Raw genomic sequence first — 20,483 nt, 5'->3', positions numbered from 1 at the left:
GGGGACAGAACATAATGACAAATAATTTGTAGACTGCAAATTGACCGCAAGAAGTCCAAACAGATAATATTTGACTAAAACATAATCATTTCATACCTTGCTTATATTTGTATACGATCACATATATCTCTCTGTAACGCTCAGAAAACTTTTGGGGCCATATCAACCTCAGTCCAAAAACGTCCCGCGAGCCGCCAGTTGGGGAACCCTGTCATAGAACTTTCATTGTGTCATGCATCTGATGTGGATTCAGAGCTTCATCCATGGAATCAGATTAAATCAAGGGGACATTTTATTTGTGTTGGGTAAAAAAAACAAAGACAAAGTAGTGAAAGAAAAGGACATGGGTCCAGATGGGAGTAATTAAAGTGAAGTGTAATCAGGTGATAATTGTGGTGTTTTCTTCACACACACACCAATCAAGCATCAAGCACACACGACTACACACACCAGTGCACGCACACAAACGGACACACTGAACATGTGCACGCACACCCACGCCTGCACTCATACACATATGCCCATGCATGTACTTACACATACACGCACGCACACACACACTCATGCACACCACACACACACACACTTTAAGAAAGGAATTACATTAGCCCCAGGGATGGAAGGACTGTCTCTCAAAGGAACGTACAGTATATCTTTCTGGTGAAAAATAATAACTCCATTTCAGTGATATGCGTACAATGTCCTTATGGTCTCACTCTTTCTGTGACACTCACTCTCTCTCGTAATCTCGTAACATAAATTAAGTTAGAAATATCCATGGGACATTATACAGTGAATGTATACATTACACCCAATAAAACAGCAGCACTTTGCAAGTAGCATACCTCCATACATGTATTTCATGTAAAAAGATAGGCAATTTAAACCATAACTTTGAAATAATGAATCAGTACTATACATTGATTATTATTACTGCTTTTAACTTATGTGACATAGATCTTTCAATATAAATACACTTTTGTATTAAAAACATGATTCTTCTGTATGATGCTGTAAAGCTGAAATCGGCATAAGGTGAAACAGCGGCACTTCGCTCCAGCGCATTTTGTTTTTGTTTTGTTGATGAAACGGAGGAGATGAGCATCCAGCATTGTGGTAAAAAAAATTGCAGTAAATACTCTGCTGTTCTATCGTGCGTGCAATGATGTGCAGTGATGTCCGAGGGAAAAAACAGTACTCATTGTTTGAAGTAACTTCTTTGTTGTAATATTGCAAATGGACGTGGCAGTTTCACCAAGTACGGATTCCAGCTTTAAATCATTGATCATCCCTTAAAACATGATTAACATGAGCTTCAGGTACAGTTTTGACAGAAGTACAGTACTGGATGTGTCAAACGTAAGAACAAGATTATGTCAACTATTTCCCATTTCACAGTGTATATCAGGAGGCACAGACATCCAGACGCGCACACACACACACACACACACACAAAATAGTTAGAACACAGGATAAAGAACCAGGCAGGTGTAGTCTGTCAGTAAGTGTCTCATAAAGATCTCCTATAGTGGGTGGTTTCTCCACAGACAGTATTAGGGAATCCTTACTCGCAACAGTCACATCAGTCCTAGGCACCAGATAAACAAAGCTTTGTCAATGTCAAGTTAGATAGTAACTGACAATCCATCCAAAAGTTTCTCCTCCAGAACTGTAAATGTTTAGCATATATTTGATCCTTCTTTCACTGTAGAGATTGACGACAAGAGAAGAGCATGATACTCGCATGGAATTTCCTCCTTTTCTCTCTATCTTTTCATCCCAAAACCTCTTGGAATCCAATCCCTCAGATAGCCAAGACAGGTGGTGGTGTTTTTTGGAGGATGGAGAAATATGCCTAAAGACTGGTACCCATTGGCATCATATCCTGCTTCCACTAACCTCCTGTGTCCACCAAACCAATCATGGCTCTTCAATAGGACAAACCAACACCTTAACCAAACAGACTATTTCAGTGGGTGAAAAGACCCTGAATGGTTCTTGTATCAGTACTCATAAAATAACTGTTGACTAGTCTAAACCAAGTTACCAAAAATGCCTTCACATTGTGTTCCATAGGGGTAGGTGGTGAACTGGTTTCCTTACACATGTTTAGACTCCCAGTCATATCCTGCTTGCCGTGCTGAAACAACACAGGTTATATACAGTTTACGGTAGGATTTGTCTTTCAGTTTGTGATATGGTTCCAATAACGATGCTGTGGAGAGTTGCTTTCATGGGCAGGTACGGACCTTTGGACCAATGAGGGAGTAGAGGTGTGTCACTGTCACATAGTAGGGCTCCTTTGATTGGTGGTGGTGGTGGTGGTGGGGTGGGGGGGTAGTAGTGGTTTGAGCACAAAATTGGCGAATGGACACAAACTGTGCTTGCCTGGTCATTGGCCTCTGTTCCCCTTCTGCCATGACTGGCAATAAACCTGGGATGGGGGTGGAGGGGTTAGAGAGTGAGAGAAAGGGGGGTAAACAATGGAGTTGAGAAAACAAGGCACTCATGGTTGTTCACTGTCCTTTCAGGATGACTTTGAATCTTGAGTGCACTATGGACTCCATAATAAGAAAAAAAGAAAGCAACTTCACAAGTAAGATGACTATACACACATTCATATTAATACTCCAACAAGTATAATAATATAATAATAATAATATGCCATTTAGCAGACGCTTTTATTCAAAGCGACTTACAGTCATGCGTGCATAATTTTTTTTACGTATGGGTGGTCCCAGGGATCTCTATTAAAATAGATTTTACTTCAACGAGAATAACCTGTATAAATAAAGGTTAAATCAAATATCTTGTTTTAGTCGTCCATATCTATTTTTACATGCTAAATCAACTATTCTAAAGCAGTTTTATTAGAATTACATTGAGTTCAATAACAATAAAACCATATAAATATGCCATACATTTAAATGTATAATTCCACATAATAAATGATCTGTCGTGTCTGCCCACCCGCATGTCTGTCTGTCTGTTTGGTGTATCTGTCTGGTCTGTCTGTCTGGTGTATCTGTCTGGTCCGTCCGTCTGGCGTGTCTGTCGTCTGTTGTGTCTGTGTGTCCGAGTGCCAATTCACCGTGGCAATCTTAAACTTTTACACCCTAGATTGTCCATATGAATCTTTAATACAATTTAATAAGAGTCTGCAAAGAATTTCATGAATTTATAGCCAACCGGAAAATACATATTTATGTTGCCCCCAATTCTCATTCTCTCCCTGTCTCTGGTAATTGTCTGTGATTCATTTTGTTTTCTCTGCGGAAAAACGTAAATCCATCTTAGAATATTGACTGTGACACATAGGCTTGGAGATTCGACAATATCACCCACTTTTACGGCCATTGTCTTTTTCTAGGCTGGGATTCACACAAACCTGCACTATGGACAAACAACATTGTTATTGTTCCACATGAAAGGTGTTTTCATGGAATAAATTAACAAAATAAGCAATCTGATAAATTGCAGTAGCCAATGTTTACCTTGAAACAAAACAAGAGTTCAGGTACAGTATGTTTCCCCAGTTCAGGTTTTCTGTGGTGGGGTGCTTGTTTGACTTAATAAGGCTCTTTAGTTTTCTTTCCTTCTCAGTCCAAAAATAACACAAACTCTCAACTCCACCTTGTATTTCCTTAGTCCTCTTAAACAACGCAGCCATTTGAAGTAGCCTCTTTGGGCTTTATTAATTTGTAACCCTCTGAATTAGGCTACTTTCTACCACTATAGCTCCCTTTGATCTATCTTTTTGTCTTTTTTTCCATGCATCAAAGCCATTTTCTCACAGGAAACTGCAGCCACCAATTGTGTATTTTCTATGTAAAAGAGAAAAATGTAAACCACGAGTAGGTGGGAGTTGTCCTTACTTTTACCTTTTGAACTCCAGTGAGTATTGGGAGATGATAACACTGTCTCAGATGTGCAATTCTGCTTGTCCCACAGACCAGACAGCTGGCAGTGCAAAAAAGAAACAACATACACTTTGAGAAATTGATGAATCCAGACTCACCTATCCACTGAGCTCTGAACTCCTTACGATGGCTCCTTAGGCAAAGGCTAGAAAGAAGATAAAAGAAAAGGTTGAAAGGCAGAGAAACATCAGGACAGACACAGCTCTCAGGACAAACTATCATGCTTTTTTTCAGCGTAATGGCCAGGAGCATGGAGCATATAACATATGTTCATTTTGAAGCAAAGATGGCAAGACTAAATTATATCTGAGGCTAGATGATAGAAACTTAAGGACTGTTGTACTTTTTCTGACCTTTAAACTATACACTACCAGGAAGTACTAGCAGGTAAGGTGGGTCCATATGGGTTCCTGAGGCATTACCTTCCAGTGTCAGAATAGAACAATTACAATATACTGCCTGTCCAGTGAAAATCTATACCATAAATCTATATTATAAATCTATAGCAAAACAAAAATAATCACACATACAGTGAGGGAAAAAAGTATTTGATCCCCTGCTGATTTTTTACGTTTGCCCACTGACAAAGACATGATCAGTCTATAATTTTAATGGTAGGTTTATTTGAACAGTGAGAGACCGAATAACAACAACAAAATCCAGAAAAACGCATGTAAAAAATGTTATAAATTGATTTGCATTTTAATGAGGGAAAAAAGTATTTGACCCCTCTGCAAAACATTACTTAGTACTTGGTGGCAAAACCCTTGTTGGCAATCACAGAGGTCAGACGTTTCTTGTAGTTGGCCACCAGGTTTACACACATCTCAGGAGGGATTTTGTCCCACTCCTCTTTGCAGATCTTCTCCAAGTCATTAAGGTTTTGAGGCTGACGTTTGGCAACTCGAACCTTCAGCTCCCTCCACAGATTTTCTATGGGATTAAGGTCTGGAGACTGGCTAGGCCACTCCAGGACCTTAATATGCTTCTTCTTGAGCCACTCCTTTGTTGCCTTGGCCGTGTGTTTTGGGTCATTGTCATGCTGGAATACCCATCCACGACCCATTTTCAATGCCCTGGCTGAGGGAAGGAGGTTCTCACCCAAGATTTGACGGTACATGGCCCCGTCCATCGTCCCTTTGATGCGGTGAAGTTGTCCTGTCCCCTTAGCAGAAAAAACACCCCAAAGCATAATTTCCACCTCCATGTTTGACGGTGGGGATGGTGTTCTTGGGGTCATAGGCAGCATTCCTCCTCCTCCAAACACGGCAAGTTGAGTTGATGCCAAAGAGCTCGATTTTGGTCTCATCTGACCACAACACTTTCACCCAGTTCTCCTCTGAATCATTCAGATGTTCATTGGCAAACTTCAGACGGGCCTGTATATGTGCTTTCTTGAGCAGGGGGACCTTGCGGGCGCTGCAGGATTTCAGTCCTTCACGGCGTAGTTTGTTAACAATTGTTTTCTTGGTGACTATGGTCCCAGCTGCCTTGAGATCATTGACAAGATCCTCCCGTGTAGTTCTGGGCTGATTCCTCACCATTCTCATGATCATTGCAAATCCACGAGGTGAGATCTTGCATGAAGCCCCAGGCCGAGGGAGATTGACAGTTATTTTGTGTTTCTTCCATTTGGGAATAATCGCACCAACTGTTGTCACCTTCTCACCAAGCTGCTTGGCGATGGTCTTGTAGCCCATTCCAGCCTTGTGTAGGTCTACAATCTTGTCCCTGACATCCTTGGAGAGCTCTTTGGTCTTGGCTATGGTGGAGAGTTTGGAATCTGATTGATTGATTGCTTCTGTGAACAAGTGTCTTTTATACAGGTAACAAACTGAGATTAGGAGCACTCCCTTTAAGAGTGTGCTCCTAATCTCAGTTCGTTACCTGTATAAAAGACACCTGGGAGCCAGAAATCTTTCTGATTGAGAGGGGGTCAAATACTTATTTCCCTCATTAAAATGCTAATCAATTTATAACATTTTTGACATGCGTTTGTTTTTGTTGTTATTCTGTCTCTCACTGTTCAAATAAACCTACCATTAAAATTATAAACGGATCATCTTTTTGTCAGTGGGCAAACGTACAAAATCAGCAGGGGATCAAATACTTTTTTCCCTCACTGTATATACACTACCGGTCAAAAGTTTTAGAACACCTACTCATTCATGGGTTTTTCTTTATTTTTACTATTTTCTACATTGTAGAATAATAGTGAAGACATCAAAACTATATGGAATCATGTAGTAACCAAAAAAGTGTTCAACAAATCAAAATATATTTTATATTTGAGATTCTTCAAATGACAGCTTTGCACACTCTTGGCATTCTCTCAACCAGCTTCATGAGGTAGTCACCTGGAATGCATTTCAATTAACAGGTGTGCCTTCTTAGAAGTTAATTTGTGGAATTTCTTTCCTTCTTAATGCGTTTGAGCCAATCAGTTGTGCTGTGACAAGGTAGGGGTGGTATACAGAAGATAGCCCCATTTGGTAAAAGACCAAGTCCATATTATGGCAAGAACAGCTCAAATAAGCAAAGAGAAACGACAGTCCATCATTATTTTAAGACATGAAGGTCAGTCAATATGGAACATTTCAAGAACTTTGAAAGTTTCTTCAAGTGCAGTCGCAAAAACCATCAAGCGCTATGATGAAACTGGCTCTCATGAGGACCGCCACAGGAATGGAAGACCCAGACATTAGACCGGTTGAAATTTGTCCTTTGGTCTGGAGTCCAAATTGGAGATTTTTGGTTCCAACCGCCGTGTCTTTTTGAGACACGATGTGGGTGAACGGATGATCTCCGCATGTGTATTTCCCACCGTAAAGCATGGAGGAGGAGGTGTTATGGTGTGGGGGTGCTTTGCTGGTGACAGTGACTGTGATTTATTTAGAATTCAAGGAACACTTAACCAGCATGGCTACCACAGCATTCTGCAGCGATACGCCATCCCATCTGGTTTGGGCTTAGTGGGACTATCATTTGTTTTTCAATAGGACAATGACCCAACACACCTCCAGGCTGTGTAAGGGCTATTTTACCAAGAAGGAGAGTGATGGAGTGCTGCATCAGATGACCTGGCCTCCACAATCCCCCGACCTCAACCAATTTGAGATGGTTTGGGATGAATCAGACCTAGAGATCCTGGTTCAAGTCCAGGCTCTGTCGCAGCTGGCCACGGCCACCGGCCGCACAATTGGCCGGCCGCACAATTGGCCCAGTGTCGTCCAGGTTAGGGGAGGGTTTGGCCGGCAGGGATGTTCTTGTCCCATCGCGCACAAGCGACTCCTGTGGCGGGTGCAATGCACGCTGACACGGTCGCCAGGTGTATGGTGTTTCCTCTGACACATTGGTGCGGCTGGCTTCCGGGACCTTCGCCTCTCCCGTGTCCGTACGGGAGTTGCAGCGATGGGACAAGACTATAACTACCAATTGGATACCACGAAATTGGGGGGTAAAAAAAAAAAAAAAAAAAAAACATAAATAAATACCATCTTATGACTACGAAAAACTATCTTTATCTAGAAAACGATATGCTCGCTCCAGGTTGTTTAATAGTAAAAGACAACTCTTTCTTTCCATTTTACTCTAGTATTTTTGTGTGTCTCATTCATCCCCCACAGCTGGAAAGCACTTGCTGTTGTTTCCTTCCCTTCCTCAAATAAACTCGTGATGGCATTTAAACTGGTAGGGGGGGGGATGAGATACGTCTGAGGAGCTAATGGCTAAGCTGATCATAATCAGGAAGCTAATGAGCTGTGCAGCCAGTCGAGGCCGTGGTGCAGTGGGCAGTGGTAAATGCCCCCCCCCGCAAGGTCCGAGCAAGGTCACCCCCCCCACCATGTCTCTCAAAGGAACAAATGTACACTCATGGGCCACCCTGCGGGGGTGTGTGCTACGCCAGTGGCAATGGCATTCCCCAGAGCCTCTCTTCTCTGCTGTTCTGAGTTCCTGCAGCAACAACGGCCACAGTTGGTATTCCACTGCCCACCCGTCTGTCGGCTGGTTGGTCTCTCAGCTGGTTGGTCTCATGTCTCTCTGTCTGTCTATGTTCTCTGTCGTGTCTGTCTGTCCATCTGCCCGTCCGTCTGTCGTGTCTGCCCACCCGCATGTCTGTCTGGTCGGTCTGGTCTGTCTGTCTGGCGTGTCTGTCTGTCCGGGTGCCCTACCTAGAAACACTCCTCCGAATGGTGCTGATCCATCGCACCTCTCTGACAATGTCATCTAAATGCTAAATACTTCTACTGCATCTTTAAATCAAAACAAGAAAAGGGGTGAGGGGAAAAAAAGCTTATAGTATCTTCTGAGCACAAGGTTTCTTGATTTTATTTATTTTTCTTCGGTTGAAGGCTGAATGCCTAGAACATTCTCTACTGGTGGTGTGTGAGAAGAATTCCAAGACCTTACTATCTATTATAAAAGTACAAGAACCGAGGAGAAAGCGAAGTATTGATATACCTGACTTTGGCACTTTTCCCTAATACCCCCCACCCCAAAAGGCGAGTCATGATTGCGCTGGTACTTCTCCAACAATAGAGTGCCCTTCTCTTGCTACCTCTCTTAGAAATCGATTGTTGGGACACTAACTCAGGCTAAAGTGCTGAAATGGCAGTGGTGCTAGCTTGGCACTATTAACTGCTCACACTAATTAAAAGGCTAGTTGGGCCCAGAAGAGGAGGTGGTGTGGGATAGACAGAGTGGCCGGCACCACTGCCAGCCAAACAAACAGCTGAGCAATGCCTAGTGTTCACAGGACAGGAAACCCATGGACATCGCAGACAAAGTCCTCTCCTTAGGCTACAAAGAGATAAAAATAAAGATTGGGAGAGGGACAGAGAAAGAGAGAGATACAACAAACGTACTAGTGAGTTTTTCACTAATTAGCTATTTGTTTTATTTAAAGGCATAAACCCTGTCCCTGAGCTCCAGGGGCTGTATGTGTCAAACGTCTAATAAAGTGCTGATCCATGTAATCTTTTTCATTATGATCTAAAAAAAGAAAACTGATCCTAGATCTGTACTCATAAACTGAGACACTTTGTGAATATAGGCCATTAGCTGTTTCATGGCTCAGCTGTTGTTGAAAAAGTATACTGACACTAGCTCTCTCTGAGGAGTTGGATCACAACAAATAAAATCATAACCCTAAAAAAGGATGTGTCTCTATGTAACCTGCTTCACTGTGCTGCTAACAGCTTCACTTCCTCAACTGTCCCCTTACCAGGCTCGAACCAATGGTCCTCTGATCGCTAACACACGTGACCACCTACTTGACAATGTACAAACCAGTAGTGCCACTACAAAGTATCTGATTCAGCACCATTTGTCACATTTCAAGCTCTGGGGTGAGTTTATCCGGTACGATCTCACTCCATTACATCTACAAATACTGCTACATAAAATCCACTATTACTGTTTACTCAAGTAAGAATGCTGTTCATCGACTACAGCTCAGCCTTCAACACCATAGTGCCCTCCAAGCTCATCACTAAGCTCAGGGCCTGGGTCTGAACCCTTCCCTGTGCAACTGGGTCCTGGACTTCCTGACAAGCCGACCCAGAGTGGTGAAGGTAGGCAACAGCACCTCCACCACGCTGATCCTCAACACGGGGTCCCCACAGGGGTGCGTGCTCAGCCCCCTCCTGTACTCACTGTTTACCCATGACTGCATGGCCACGCACGTCTCCAACACAATCATCAAGTTTGCTGACGACACAACAGTGGAAGGCCTGATTACCAACAACGACGAGACAGCCTACAGTGCCTCAACGTCAACAAAATGAAGGAGCTGATCGTGGACTACAGGAGACAGCAGAGAGAGCACGCCCCCATCCAGTTCGACGGGGCCGTAGTGGAGAGGGTCAAAAGCTTCACTGGAGAGGATCAAAAGTTCTTGGTTAAACAGCTTCACCACTAGCCGGCCTCCACCCAGTACCCTGCCCTGAACCTCAGAACCTGTCACTAGCTGGCTACCACACAATACTCTACCCTGCACCTTAGAGACCGCTGCCCAATGTCCATTGAGTCATTCAACACTGGTCACTTTAATAATGTTTACATACTGTTTTACCCACTTTATATGTACACTGAACAAAAATATAAACACAACATGTAAAGTGTTGGTACCATGTTTCATGAGCTGAAATAAAATATCCCAGAAATTTTTCATACGCACAAAAAGCTTATTTGTCTCAAATTTTGTGCACAAATTAGTTTGCATCCCTGTTAGTGAGCATTTCTCCTTTGCCAAGATAACCCATCCAACTGACAGGTGTGGCATATCAAGAAGCTGATTAAACAGCATGATCATTACACAGGTGCACCTTGTGCTGGAGATAATAAAAGGCCACTCTAAAATGTAATGTTCATTTCTTTACCATAAGCCGGCCTCCAACGTCGTTTTAAAGAATTTGGCAGTACATCCAATCGGCCTCACAACCGCAGACCACGTGTATGGCGTCGTGTGGGCGAGCGGTTTGCTGATGTCAACATTGTGAACAGAGAGCCTTCATGGTGACGGTGGGGTTATGGTATGGGCAGGCATAAGCTACGGACAACAAACACAATTGCATTTTATCAATGGCAATTTGAATGCACAGAGATACCGTGACGAGATCCTGAGGCTCATTGTCGTACCATTAATCCGCAGCCATCATCTCATGTTATAGCATAATAGTGCACGGCCCCATGTCGCAAGGATCTGTACACACTTCCTGGAATCTGAAAATGTCACAGTTCTTCCATGGCCTACATATTCACCAGACATGTCACCAAATGAGCATGTTTGGGATGCTCTGGATCGATGTGTACAAAAGCGTGTTTCAGTTCCCGCCAATATCCAGCAACTTTGCACAGCCATTGAAGAGGAGTGGGACAACATTCCACAGGCCACAATCAACAGCCTGATCAACTCTATGCTAAGGAGATGTGTCGCGCTGCATGAGGCAAATGGTGGTCACACCAGATATTGACTGGTTTTCTGCTCAACACCCCTACTTTTTTTTAAAGGTACAGTGGGGGAAAAAAGTATTTAGTCAGCCACCAATTGTGCAAGTTATCCCACTTAAAAAGATGAGAGAGGCCTGTAATTTTCATCATAGGTACACATCATCTATGACAGACAAAATGAGATTTTTTTCCCCAGAAAATCACATTGTAGGATTTTTAATGAATTTATTTGCAAATTATGGTGGAAAATAAGTATTTGGTCACCTACAAACAAGCAAGATTTCTGGCTCTCACAGACCTGTAACTTCTTCTTTAAGAGGCTCCTCTGTCCTCCACTCGTTACCTGTATTAATGGCACCTGTTTGAACTTGTTATCAGTATAAAAGACACCTGTCCACAACCTCAAACAGTCACACTCCAAACTCCACTATGGCCAAGACCAAAGAGCTGTCAAAGGACACCAGAAACAAAATTGTAGACCTGCACCAGGCTGGGAAGACTGAATCTGCAATAGGTAAGCAGCTTGGTTTGAAGAAATCAACTGTGGGAGCAATTATTAGGAAATGGAAGACATACAAGACCACTGACAATCTCCCTCGATCTGAGGCTCCACGCAAGATCTCACCCCGTGGGGTCAAAATGATCACAAGAACGTTGAGCAAAAATCCCAGAACCACACGGGGGGACCTAGTGAATGACCTGCAGAGAGCTGGGACCAAAGTAACAAAGCCTATCATCAGTAACACACTACGCCGCCATGGACTCAAATCCTGCAGTGCCAGACGTGTCCCCCTGCTTAAGCCAGTACATGTCCAGGCCCGTCTGAAGTTTGCTAGAGTGCATTTGGATGATGCAGAAGAGGATTGGGAGAATGTCATATGGTCAGATGTAACCAAAATATAACTTTTTGGTAAAAACTCAACTCGTCGTGTTTGGAGGACAAAGAATGCTGAGTTGCATCCAAAGAACACCATACCTACTGTGAAGCATGGGGGTGGAAACATCATGCTTTGGGGCTGTTTTTCTGCAAAGGGACCAGGACGACTGATCCATGTAAAGGAAAGAATGAATGGGGCCATGTATCGTGAGATTTTGAGTGAAAACCTCCTTCCATCAGCAAGGGCATTGAAGATGAAACGTGGCTGGGTCTTTCAGCATGACAATGATCCCAAACACACCACCCGGGCAACGAAGGAGTGGCTTCGTAAGAAGCATTTCAAGGTCCTGGAGTGGCCTAGCCAGTCTCCAGATCTCAACCCCATAGAAAATCTTTGGAGGGAGTTGAAAGTCCGTGTTGCCCAGCGACAGCCCCAAAACATCACTGCTCTAGAGGAGATCTGCATGGAGGAATGGGCAAAAATACCAGCAACAGTGTGAGAAAACCTTGTGAAGACTTACAGAAAACGTTTGACCTGTGTCATTGCCAACAAAGGGTATATAACAAAGTATTGAGAAACTTTTGTTATTGACCAAATACTTATTTTCCACCATAATTTGCAAATAAATTCATAAAAAATACTACAATGTGATTTTCTTGATTTTTTTTTCTCATTTTGTCTGTCATAGTTGACGTGTACCTATGATGAAAATTACAGGCCTCTCTCATCTTTTTAAGTGGGAGAACTTGCACAATTGGTGGCTGACTAAATACTTTTTTTCCCCACTGTATCTGTGACCAACAGATGCATATCTGTATTCCCAGTCATGTGGAATCCATAGATTAGGGCCTAATATATTTATTTCAATTGACTGATTTCCTTATATGAACTGTAACTCAGTAAAATCTTTGAAATTGTTGCGTTTATATTTTTGTTCACTATACAGTATATACTGTATTCTAGTCATGGCTCATCCTATATAACTAGTGCTATACACACCTTTTCTATTCACATACTGTCTATACACACCATTCACATACATATACAATTTGTTATTTATATTCTGGACTCAGGTCTGGACGCTAATTTCATGAAATTCTATCTATTTTGCTTATTGGGTTTTGTACTGTGTATTTACAGTTGAAGTCGGAAGTTTACATTCACTTAGGTTGGAGTCATTAAAACTTGTTTTTCAACCACTCCACACATTTCTTGTTAACAAACTATAGTTTTGGCAAGTCGGTTAGGACTTGTGCATGTCACAAGTAATTTTTCCAACAATTGTTTACAGACAGATTATTTCACTTAAAATTCACTGTATCACAATTCCAGTGGGTCAGAAGTTTACATACACTAAGTTGACTGTGCCTTTAAACAGCTTGGAAAATTCCAGAAAAGGATGTCATGGCTTTAGAAGCTTCTGATAGGCTAATTGACATAATTGGAGGTGTACCTGTGGATGTATTTCAAGGCCTACCTTCAAACTCAGTGCCTCTTTGATTAACATCATGGGAAAATCAAAAGAAATCAGCCAAGACCTCAGAAAAAAACTGTAGACCTCCACAAGTCTGCTTCATCCTTGGGAGCAATTTCCAAACGCCTGAAAGTACCACGTTCATCTGTACAAACAATAGTACGCAAGTATAAACATCATGGGACCACGCAGCCGTCATACCACTCAGGAAGGAGACGCGTTCTGTCTCCTAGAGATGAACGTACTTTGGTGCGAAAAGTGCAAATCAATCCCAAAACAACAGCAAAGGACCTTGTGAAGATGCTGGAGGAAACAGGTACAAAAGTATCTATATCCACAGTAAAACGAGTCCTATATCGACATAACCTGAAAGGCTGCTCAGCAAGGAAGAAGCCACTGCTCCAAAACCGCCATAAAAAAGCCAGACTATGGTTTGCAACTGCACATTGGGACAAAGATCGTACTTTTTGGAGAAATGTCCTCTGGTCTGATGAAACAAAAATAGAACTGTTTGGCCATAATGACCATCGTTATGTTTGGAGGAAAAAGGGGGACGTTTGCAAGCCGAAGAACACCATCCCAACCGTGAAGCACGGGGTGGCAGCATCATGCTGTGGGGGTGCTTTGCTGCAGGAGGGACTGGTGCATTTCACAAAATAGATGGCATCATGAGGAAGGAAAATTATGTGGATATATTGAAGCAACATCTCAAGACATCAGTCAGGAAGTTAAAGCTTGGTTGCAAATGGGTCTTCCAAATGGACAATGACCCCAAGCATACTTCCAAAGTTGTGGCAAAATAGCTTAAGAACAACAAAGTCAAGGTATTGGAGTGGCCATCACAAAGCCCTGACCTCAATCCTATAGAACATTTGTGGGCAGAACTGAAAAAGCGTGCGCGAGCAAGGAGGCCTACATACCTGACTCAGTTACACCAGCTCTGTCAGGAGGAATGGGCCAAAATTCACCCAACTTATTGTGGGAAGCTTGTGGAAGGCTACCCAAAACATTTGACCCAAGTTAAACAATTTAAAGGCAATACTACCAAATACTAATTGAGTATATGTAAACTTCTGACCTACTGGGAATGTGATGAAAGAAATAAAAGCTTAAATAAATAATTCTCTCTACTATTATTCTGACATTTCACATTCTTAAAATAAAGTGGTGATCCTAACTGACCTAAAACAGGGAATTTTTACTAGGATTAAACGTCAGGAATTGTGAAAAACTGAGTTTAAATGTATTTGGCTAAGGTGTATGTAAACTTCCGACTTCAACTGTATATCCTGTATTCTCCACATAGCTCATTCTAATATTTCTACTACTGCATTTTATTTACACTGTTCATACACACCACATATTTATTTATACACTGGATTCTTGACATAGCTCACTAATATATCTACTGCTGTACATATCATTCTTAGTATATCTTGTGTAAATTCATCCGGTGTATATACGTGTAGATTGCATTTGGATTACTGTTACAGTGCTATTTGGGTTAATTGGATTCGTTCCAACATTTCTTAATTTCTTTCTTTTTACTTTTTGGATTATGTGTGTATTGTTTTGTATTGCTAGGTATTACTACACTGTTGGAGCTAGAAACACAAGCATTTTGTTGCCCCGGCGATAACATCTGCAAATCTGTGTACGTGACCAATAAACTTTGATTTGAAGTACCCCTAACAGCATGGTTGAGTACTGTGTAGGGGTATACTGCGCCAGAGTTGGGGCAGTACTATATTAACACCAGTGGCGACCTGTCATTCAGAGCAGAGCCCCACCTGTTTTGAGCCCCACCTGTTTAGTTCTGGCATTAGAGGCACATTTCAGTTTGCAAACAATGTCAAAATAAAAAATATCCCATAGTTAATAAAGCCGCATACAAACATGGTCTCTTTCTTGAGTAAGGCAGCTTCAAAATGCAGCTGTTTCAGCCTAGCTCAGTGCTTTCTGGGCAGCCAGCGAAAGCACAGAGCGTAGGCATTGCTAATCTTCTCTAGTTGCGCAGTGATTGGTTCAATCTTCTGTTAGGGAATGGCCAGCAGGGATGTAGCTCAGTTGGTGGAGCATGGCATTTGCAACGCCAGGGTTGTGGGTTCGATTCCCACGGGTGGTATGAAAAAAAAAACTTACAAAAAAAATGAAAAGTGTGCACTCACTACCTGTAAGTCGCTCTGGATAAGAGTGTCTGCTAAATGACTAAAATAAATACAAATAAACAGATGTGCCTTCTTAAAAGTTCATTTGTGGAATTTCTTTCCTTCTTAATGCGTTTTAGCCAATCAGTTGTGTTGTGACAAGGTAGGGGGGGTATACAGAAGATAGCCCTATTTGGTAAAAGACCAAGTACATATTATGGCAAGAACAGCTCAAATAAGCAAAGAGAAACAACAGTCCATCATTACTTTAAGACATGAAGGTCTGTCAATACGGAACATTTTAAGAACTTATAAAGTTTTTTTCAAGTGCAGTCGCAAAAACCATCAAGCGCTATGATGAAACTGCCTCTCATGAGGACCGCCACAGGAATGGAAGACCTAGAGTTACCTCTGCTGCAGAGGATAAGTTAATTTGAGTTACCAGCCTCAGAAATTGCAGCCCAAATAAATGCTTCACAGAGTTCAAGTAACAGACACATCTCAACATCAGCTGTTCAGAGGAGACTGTGTGAATCAGGCCTTCATGGTCGAATTGCTGCAAAGAAACCACTACTAAAGGACACCAAAAATAAGAAGAGACTTGCTTGGGCCAAGAAACACAAGCAGTGGACATTAGACCGGTGGAAATGTGTCCTTTGGTCTGGAGTCCAAATTGGAGATTTTGGGTTCCAACCGCCGTGTCTTTGTGAGACGCGGTGTGGGTGAAAGGATGATCTCCGCATGTGTATTTCCCACTGTCAAGCATGGAGGAGGAGGTGTTATGCTGTGGGGGTGCTTTGCTGTTGACACTGTCTGTGATTTATTTAGTATTCAAGGCACACTTAACCAGCATGGCTAACACAGCATTCTGCAGCGATACGCCATCCCATCTGGTTTGGGCTTAGTGGGACTATCATTTGTTTTTCAACAGGACAATGATCCAACACACCTCCAGGTTGTGTAAGGGCTATTTTACCAAGAAGGAGAGTGATGGAGTGCTGCATCAGATGACCTGGGCTCCTCAATCCCCCGACCTCAACCCAATTGAGATGGTTTGGGATGAGTCGGACCGCAGAGTGAAGGAAAAGCTGCCAACAAGTGCTCAGCATATGTGGGAACTCCTTCAAAACTGTTGGAAATGCATTCCAGGTGAAGCTGGTTGAGAGAATGCCAAGAGTGTGCAAAGCTGTCATCAAGGCAAAGGGTGGCTATTTGAAGAATCACTTTTGAACACTTTTTTTGGTTACTACATGACTCCACATGTGTTATTTCATAGTTTTGATGTTTTCACTATTATTCTACAATGTAGAAAATAGTAAAAATAAAGAACAACCCTTGAATGAGTAGGTGTGTCCAAACTTTTGACTGGTACTGTATTTAAAATGGTAGGCTAACCACCTCTCTCTCTCTCTCTGTGTGTGGTGACTTAAAGAAGAGTAAAGTTAAGGCTTTGCTGAATTTATCTGAACTAACATATCAGAATTTCTGTCGGTGTCCATATTGAAAGTGCTGAATGAATAGGCCTACTTCGTCGCAGATCGTTTGCTTGCACTTGCTTACACTTAGAGCTAAGTGTTAATGATATAAGAACAAACATTATGAATTTACTGAACATAAATGTAATAATGTTTGTGTATGGTTCAAAAGTCAAAACTCATGTCGGCATTCGTTATTATTCTTATTGAGTTCCACAAATCCACAAGGAGTCAGTAGAAACCATATTTATTTAAGCATGTCAGCCATATCAGCTATGGTTTTTAAAAAGGCAGTAAATGAGGCTGAATGAACAGTTACACTGCCAGACGAGGCTACGCTGATAGCCAGGTGTAGCGGTGGTAAGGATTCACTTCATAGTGCTGAAAATAAATATCTGCTGTTGGGACAGCTTTATGTAGGCCCTAACAGTTTGTGGGCTCCGTTCGTCACCATTATAGTGCAATTAATGTATCGTTTAGTGTTGTGTAGTGGCTTTGAATGCATCCATCTAAAAAAATTGGTTGAGTTTGCCCCACCAAGATTGACATGCTAAAATCGCCACTGATTAACACTAGTGGTAGTTCAGACGAGGACACCAATTCTCACCCTCACAGTTCCCCCAGCCATTGTAGACACTGCAGGCACTTTGCCATCACAGCGATGACTAAAAACCCCTTTCCCTTGACCAACCCCCCTCGTCCCGCACCAAAAGTGGACTGTACTGCACAGTGATGTGCTAGCATCCTAGGGTGGCCTTCAGCGGGTTGGGTTATTCATTTAAAGATTCATCCAGCTCTGAGCCACTTACAACCAGTACAGCTACTATTATTCAGCCCCCAAATATACAACATGCCAGAGTGCATGCTATCAGACCAAGCCAGGGAAAACGCACACACACGCACGCACATTTGATCTCAAATCCAAAATGCTGGAGTACATAAACTAAAAGTTTTAGCTTCACTGTCCAAATAAATATGTAGGGGAGTGTATGCATAGCAATCAGTGGTGGAAAAAGTACTCAATTGTCATACTTGAGTAAAAGTAATGATACCTTAATAGAAAATGACTCAAGTAAAAGTGAAAGTCACCCAGTAAAATACTACTTGAGTAAAAGTCTAAAAGTATTTGCTTTTAAATATACTTAAGTATGAAAAGTAAATGTAATTGCTAAAATATACTTAAGTATCAAAAGTAAAAGTATAATTCATTTCAAATTCCTTAGATTAAGCAAACCAGATGGCACAATTTTCTTGTTTTTTATTTATGGATAGCCAGGGGCACACTACAACACTCAGAATAAAGCATTTGTGTTTAGTGAGTCTGCCAGATCAGAGGCAGTAGAGATGACCAGGGATGTTCACTTGATAAGTATGTGAATTGGACCATTTTCCTGTCCTGCTAAGCATTCAAAATGTAACAAGTACTTTTGGGTGTCATGAAAAATGTATGGAGTAAAAAGTACATCATTTCCTTTAGGAATATAGTGAAGTAAAAGTAAAAGTTGTCAAAAATATGAATAGTAAAGTAAAGTACAGATACTCAAAATAAATACTTAAGTAGTACTTTAAAGTATTTTTTACTTAAGTACTTTACACCACTGATAGCGATGGAGACTGAATATGTATCGTCATAACCTAGAATGATCATGCCACTGGACATACTGTTGGGCGGTACCAACTGTGACTAATTGATGTGTAGTCCTTTCATATTCTTTTTTTGTTGTTGTACTTTTTACCCCTTTTTCTCCCCAATTGGTAGTTACAGTCTTGTCCCATCACTGCAACTCCCCTACGGACTCGGGAGAGGCGAAGGTCGAGAGCCATGCGTCCTCCGAAACAAGACCCTGCCAAGCCGCTCTGCTTCTTGACACACTGCTTGCTTAACCCAGAAGCCAGCCGCACCAATGTGTCGGAGGAAACACTGTCCAGCTGGCAACTGAAGTCAGCTTGCAGGCACCCGGCCTGCCACAAGGAGTTGCTAGAGCGCGATGGGACAAGGAAATTCCCTCCCCTAACCCGGATGATGCCAATTGTGCGCCGCCTCATGGGTCTCCTGGTCACTGCCGGCTGTGACACAGCCTGGGATTGAACCCAGGGCTGTAGTGGTGCCTCAAGCACTGCGATGCAGTGCCTTAGAACGCTGCGCCACTCGGGAGGCCCCTTTCATATTCAACACAATCCAGACCATTGCAGATAAAGTTGCTCTGGATAAGAGCATCTGCTAAATGATGCAAATGTAAATGTAATAAAAAATTTACAAACCCCATTTTCGAGAGCATCCAGAGCCATTCTACCTATATTTTCTATCTGCTGCATTCTGAACGTTACACCTCAACAGAACACAATACACCCCAGGTCTGCTACTTTTACACCAGACAACAGTCTGCAGAGGAAAACGGAGCTGAGTAAAACAAAAATGACAGTTCAAAGAGTAGGCAATGACAGAAGTTGAAATGGGAAATGGACTGAAAGTGCTTTAAGTGACAGGGAAAGGAGTGTGTTTAGAGAGGGTCTCTGACAGGAACAAGAGAGGGGTAAACATACGCCGAGGAGAAAATAAAAGGAAAAAACTAGATGAATTTATAGAGTGTGGCAGCACCAGAGAAGTTGCTTTATTTATCCTTACAGGGGTCTGTGCCCAGGGACATATCAGTTACTGTGTATGACATCATGAAATCCACGGTACTGGCTCTTAAAATGGCCATTGGAATGTCAATGAGAAGAGGGAACAATAGCGGAATCATATTGAAATTCTTTCAACAGTCATCTTTCATTCTTTCATTTTAAGTAATCTTTCTTTCTACATTTCTTTCTTCCATCTATCCATACTGTTTCATCGAAGGCCAAGAATCAACAGCAACACGTTTTAATGCATAGGCTTGTCAAAATATGGCTAGTTTCCTGGACCCGGATGAAGTCTACTGCTTGATGAAAAAATAAGCTCAATGGAGAATCTTCAAATGGGTCCTTAGAGTCTACAAGCATTTAGTGCTGGCTAACAACATGAGGGAGAGGGAACAGTTGGCAGAAAGCCACCGGGGCAGAATAACAAAAATTTGCAAAATGTGATGCAAGTCTCTGTGACCAATTGGGTCATCCTGTATGTGCTGTTTCTTTTGTAGAGAGCTAGCAATTTCATCCAAAATGCATGACTGAAACTTCCTCTGGCCCTTACAACATCCAAAGACACATTTCCTACAGCATCTATTCTTATACTCTCCCTTAAATGAAATAACCCTATTTATAGTAAGCATCATTTTAATTAGTGACCTCAAATATTATACAATACACACAAAGAGCTTGAACTTGCCCAATAAGAACTTGCCCAATGGCTACATTTAGAAAGGGTTTCAGGTACAAGGGGGAGTGTATGCGACAGCCGACACTCCCCGCTGCCACACACACACACTTCACTTGGCTGCACGCCCACCTGTAGTCTGTGTCACTCCTGCTGTCTGCCTAGCTCTCTCGTCCCTCTCTCCCTCTCCATCCTAGTCTGTTCAGCCCTCATTACATATTTTTCTCATTTCCATCCATCTTGAGCATTCTTCCTCCATATTGTGGTCTATCAGTCAGTAGCTTTGCTCTTCATCCAAGGCATCATCAATACACAATTTTACTACATTCACAATCGGGTC

The 20,483-nt window shown here is 42.2% G+C and overlaps 1 protein-coding gene across 1 annotated transcript in view; it reads right to left on the bottom strand.

Annotated features, from left to right (window-relative positions):
- Positions 1-238: 238 nt before the first annotated feature.
- LOC121537464 (chemokine-like protein TAFA-5) overlaps positions 239-20,483 on the bottom strand; it is a 45,121-nt gene continuing 24,876 nt past the window's right edge. The window contains exons 4-5 of the mRNA XM_041845089.2: positions 4,019-4,065; positions 239-2,434 (exon numbers count right to left, since the gene is read on the bottom strand). Of these exons, the coding sequence (XP_041701023.1) occupies positions 4,042-4,065 (24 nt within the window). The 3' untranslated portion in view covers positions 239-2,434; positions 4,019-4,041. The remainder of the gene's footprint in view (positions 2,435-4,018; positions 4,066-20,483) is intronic.

Source organism: Coregonus clupeaformis, chromosome 24 (genome assembly GCF_020615455.1).
Source record: "Coregonus clupeaformis isolate EN_2021a chromosome 24, ASM2061545v1, whole genome shotgun sequence".
Lineage (NCBI taxonomy): Eukaryota > Metazoa > Chordata > Actinopteri > Salmoniformes > Salmonidae > Coregonus > Coregonus clupeaformis.
This window is presented reverse-complemented; position numbering and strand designations above follow the sequence as displayed.